Here is a 5,120-nt window from a genome sequence, read left to right on the forward strand (position 1 = left end):
TCAAGGTCATTTGGGAGAGCCCCTACGATTTCCGCCAAAATTGGTATACAGACATATTACATCGTCCTCATTACAAATATCATAAAAGTTAAGCTCGGCCCGCCATATTTTTCAAGTTACGGAGTCACAAAGTTACGGAATTTCAAGGTCATTGGAAGAGCCCCTCCGATTTTCGTCAAAATTTGTATGCGGACACATTACATGCTCCTCATTACGAATATCGTAAAAGCTAAGCTCGGCCCGCACTATTTCAAAAGTTACTGAGGTCTGAAAATCACTGAAAATCACTGAAATTCAAACCTGTAACTTTTGAAATAGTGCGGGCCGAGCTTAGCTTTTACGATATTCGTAATGAGGAGCATGTAATGTGTCCGCATACAAATTTTGACGAAAATCGGAGGGGCTCTCCCAATGGCCTTGAAATTCCGTAACTTTGTGACTCCGTAACTTGAAAAATATGGCGGGCCGAGCTTAACTTTTATGATATTTGTAATGAGGACGATGTAATATGTCTGTATACCAATTTTGGCGGAAATCGTAGGGGCTCTCCCAAATGACCTTGAAATTCAAACCTCCGTAACTTCGTAAATATGGCGGGCCGAGCTTAACTTTTGTGATATTCGTAATGCGGAGCATCTAGAGTGTCCGTACACAAATTTTGACGGAAATCGTAGGGGCTCTCCCGAATGACCTTGAAATTCAAACATCCGTAACTTCGTAAATATGGCGGGCCGAGCTTAGATTTTGGGTGCATCGTAATCAGGACGTTACGTACTATCTACTGACCAAGTTTGGTCCAAATCGTAGGGGCTCACCTGATTCCGAATCTTAGATTATAGATTAGGATTCACTTACATCTAACTTGACGACCGTGTTCAAGGTTTTCACCGTCATGTGAATTACGTGTTCAGGGTTTTCACCATCATGTGAATTAACCGTAAGTAAGGTTCATGCTCACTTATAATGTAATTCCATTGGTTTCGTTGATCAGCATTTTCTGTTAGCGGTCACTCACACACCAGTTAGAACATAAAGCGCCAGTTTTATATTATGTAATTGGACTTGCCGAAAATCCAGAAATACATCTAAGAGTTATTTTAGATAATATTTTATTAAAGGAAAAGGGCCACCTTTAACATGGGGATTGAAACTGAGATAGCCATCTTGTAGCCCGTGTCCGAAAACCAACTTGTCTACCCCCTTACGGCCGATTTCGGCCTCCATTCGTAGTTATCGGCAATTTTAAAAGAAAATATGCCAGGAATGCGTTCTTATCCCAGGAATGCGTTCTTATCCGACAATACAGCCACCCGCGGCGAGGCTTTGGTTTTTAACCAATCAGCTTGCAGCAGTACTGATCAGGCACGGATCCCTGTACTAGCGAGCAGACCACGAGCAGTTGCGTTATTTTTCGTTGTCTGTTCTGGCAATCGGCCGGCGGATGAACATCCGCAATCGAATCTTGAAATCCGTCGCGCTGATTGGTGATGAGTTTCATGAGCTACTTTCATGAGGTCTATGAAAGTAAACCTATGCTATGCCCTGAACAGATGACATCTCGTTTGGTAGCCAATTGCTAAAATGTATTTTTATCTTACGCAAGGCAGTATATCATTTATACCGTGGCTCTGATCCGAAATCAGGGCATTTTTGTTCGAACAAATACCTATAATAACGATGAAGAAGTGCGTGATCCGCGGAGCAAACGACCTACGTCGGGTCGGGACTGATATGCGTGTGACTGTGCACAAGTAAGTAGGTACCTAGGTAGGTACCTAAATTCTTATTTATTGCAATGGCTCTTCTATTACTTTTGTTTTCACAGAACTCTCCCCTGGATTAGCAAACCCTTATGAACTGTTCAGGCTTTCACAACTGAAATGCCAGACTGGATAAAAAACAAGTTATGCCGAATATGTCATGCCAAGTGGCGTGATTGCGGCGTTGCCCCGAAAATTTCATCGCACATCGCACATCCAGCATAATTTTGCATGCGTCAAATTCAGCGCATTGTGGCAGCTGAATTTTTAGGCGCAGGGTGACCGCATGGAGCATAATGTTAATGCAAATGGCTGTCACCGAATTTTTTGACATGCTGTGGTCAATCTAGCAGCAGACTTGCCCTGCGGGCGCTGGCAGGTCTGAAGAGAGTCGGAACTTCCGGCCTGGGCCTTGTTTCACCTTAAGATTCTACAGTGTGCCACACAAATTGTGGTATTGGGTTTTCATGGGAACATTAACTAATTCAGACGCTCAGAAAGGGAAGAGTGTCTGACTCCGAGGCCCCGGAACGATCTGTCTGGTTGATATAGCCTTGGTCGGTAGATATGCACATGTGCTTTATGTAAAAGTGGCTTAATTTTGGTGCAAACAGGCACCCAACTTTCAGTGGAAATCATGCACTGGAATTTCAGCTCAAAATTGCTTGCTTCAAATTTTGGCGCATGAGGGGCTCACGGGCATCTGGCGTAGTGTATGGATGTTTTCCAGTCTGGCTGAAAGGCAGAACTCAGACACATTTATCCAGCCCTTCAAATCCCATTTCCTGGTTGTGGTAACACCTACCTTTCCATGGGGGTTTGGTTCATCTCTTGTCTACACAGTTTTCTTTCACTTATGTGCTGACAAGAAAAGGAAACTCACCAGAGCCCAGTTTCACCAAGTGCGGTAAACTCAATTTGGGGTAAACTACCAAACTACCCCACTACTTAACTACAAAAACTACCCCAAAATTAAGTTTACCGCACTTGGTGAAACTGGGCTCAGTGGAGCTATTCAGCTTAATACACAGAGTTTGTGTTGCATGGACTAAGCATGTGTTGACCCTTTTTTACTTTTAGGTTCCCGCTAAAAAAGAAGTACAGAGAAAAGTGGATGAGGGTGTGTGGCATGACCAATGAGCCAAGACCACATGACCACTTAAACTTAACAAGAAGTGCGCACCATGATAAGCACAGTCAAAAACGTTTGCGTCTAAAGAACAGTGCTGTGCTGGATCAGAATGTAAGTTATTTTTTAAAAGTGATGAAAATGCCTGCTATATTGTTTAAAAAAAAGTTATCAAAAGACTTTGAATATTGTTTTTGTAACACTTCACTCTAAAGTTATTCCTAGTACCAGACATTACAGCTTTAGTGCAGAGTCTTTATTTGTGATATTTTTAGCCAAAAATTATTACTAGTACCGAGCCCTTACAGCTTTACAGCCCCAGTACCTTGCCCTTATTTTTTATATTTTTTAGCCATTTCAACCTAACCGAATATCTGTATGTTTGTATGTTATTGTTTTGATCTGTATTTTATGCTACCTCCCTATAGGTAAGTTTTATTAAAACATGTGGTAACGGTGTGCTCATTTTTTTACAGATTCCGTATACGCCTTGGGTTGCTGTCGCTGCTCGGTCACCCACAGATGAAAGTGATGAAGAAATGGACATCACTCAGGTAAGATTCAAGCGTCCTTTATTTTACATATAATACACTAAGCAGTAGCACCCTAACCGCAACATATGGGAATGCATTGCCTGGTGGGTGCCTACTGCCTACCTGTATGCCAAGTTTCAGCTAAATCGCCCCAGTAATTACAGAGTTATTGAAATGGGAACAAATTCGGCACCTCTTCTTTTTGCATTTTGCACGTGCAGTGGGGGTCACTCACATAGATCAAGAGCATCCGACCTTGGGTTGAAGGGGTGCAGCTGCCAGCTACCCTACAAAATTTACCGCAAGACCGCCCAAGCGGCTGCTGAGATATGAGCCTCTCAAAATCACTTCTTTTGCAACTTTTGACAAATAACACCCTTGACTTTTCACGTGGCACGTGCCACGACGGTCCCTGTAATGTATCAAGAGTAGTCAATTACGGGGTAGAGGGAATAGGGCTAGCCAACAAAAAAAAAGAAGACCGCAGGCCAATCGGTCCAGCGGTTGCTGAGATATAAGCCTCTCAAAAGCGTTACAGGCCGGGCCGGGTCGGGCCGCTCATACTGAGCTTTTTCCGTGATATTGAAAAGACTTCGCTTCGCTCGCTCGTAATTAACAATTCATGGTGGACTATATGGATTAAGCTAAGTGATTGCGCTCTATTAGCACACTATCTAAGTAGCCCTTAATTGCTGCCGGTGCGTGGACTGTGAAAGTGAGCCGAGCTGTGACGCAAACCGTGCGCCTTTTTCAGGTGTGGGATCACTCGTGGAAGTTCACGGCGGATACGGAGCCGTGCATGCAGCTCTGGTTCGATCCTGCTCAGGGAAGCCCCAATGACGCCGTGGCGCGCATCTGGGCTGAGCGGGTGGTGGCGGCCGGTGCGCGGGCGCTGCCGCGTGGCTGGTGGCCGCGGCCCTGGCGGCAGCGGCCCGCTCCTGACCCGGTCGCCCTGTGCCGAGCACAGAGCGCCGACTGAGGTCAGTCTTGTGATCGAGCTTCCGCGCCGGAGGTGGAACAGGTGGAGCTGGCGGTCACCTGCGCGGGCTCGGCGGCCTGTAAGCCGTGCCGAGACGAACCGCGACACTCTTGCTAGATCTGCACCCCATTGTAATCTTCTGTAGTCGATATTCGGTAGGTACTCAATGCTCATTTTTCTGATATTAGACGAGTGGCGTGTCTTGATGTTACATTGGAGACTGCTGTCTCGGGTGGCCCGACAGTGTTCGATTGTGGTGTAATGTAGATACATAGACGGGATGCCGCGGCTCGGATTCGTAGCTGGACTACCATGTGCCTGTCGATTGAGATGCTTTGCCTGGCGATTGAGATGATTCGGGGCGCGGCCCCACACTGACGCCATGGTGCAATGAGTGACTGGCGACAACTAAGCAATTATGTACTTTTGTAGAACACATGTTTTCATGGATACGAGAGGCAGTCCTTTTTTCGCTAGCAGTCATTTGGTTCACGATACTTTCGATACCGACAAATATGTTCGGGCGGCCGGTCCGTCTACAGCTAATGCGTGCTTGCCCGCCGATGCCTAACGGAGCGCTGTGCTGTCTACGCTCACTGGTCGCTGGCCCGAGAGCCGTTCGGTTGCTGCTGTTAAAACAGTTCTCACAAAAACACGCTGGCTGGCTGCCAGTTCTTCACCAATGAGAGGCCCAGTAGCATCAGCAGGTAGCATTGTTT

At 46.0% G+C, this 5,120-nt stretch overlaps 1 protein-coding gene across 2 annotated transcripts; it reads left to right on the forward strand.

Annotated features, from left to right (window-relative positions):
• The first annotated feature begins 1,262 nt into the window (after nt 1-1,262).
• On the forward strand, nt 1,263-4,832 carry LOC122377158. 2 transcript variants are annotated; one of them, XM_043357111.1, is made up of 4 exons: nt 1,263-1,751; nt 2,841-3,003; nt 3,366-3,443; nt 4,177-4,832. In XM_043357111.1, exons 1-4 carry the CDS (start codon nt 1,678-1,680, stop codon nt 4,399-4,401), a joined length of 540 nt encoding a protein of 179 aa, XP_043213046.1. In that variant the 5' UTR covers nt 1,263-1,677; the 3' UTR covers nt 4,402-4,832. The 2 variants fall into 2 exon arrangements, with proteins under 2 accessions (XP_043213046.1, XP_043213047.1); XM_043357112.1 differs by lacking the exon at nt 2,841-3,003 and having other exon boundaries at nt 1,611-1,751.
• The last annotated feature ends 288 nt before the right edge of the window (nt 4,833-5,120 follow it).

This window comes from Amphibalanus amphitrite, unplaced genomic scaffold (assembly GCF_019059575.1).
Source record: "Amphibalanus amphitrite isolate SeventyFive unplaced genomic scaffold, NRLGWU_Aamphi_draft 002571F_arrow, whole genome shotgun sequence".
NCBI classification, from domain to species: Eukaryota; Metazoa; Arthropoda; class Thecostraca; order Balanomorpha; family Balanidae; genus Amphibalanus; species Amphibalanus amphitrite.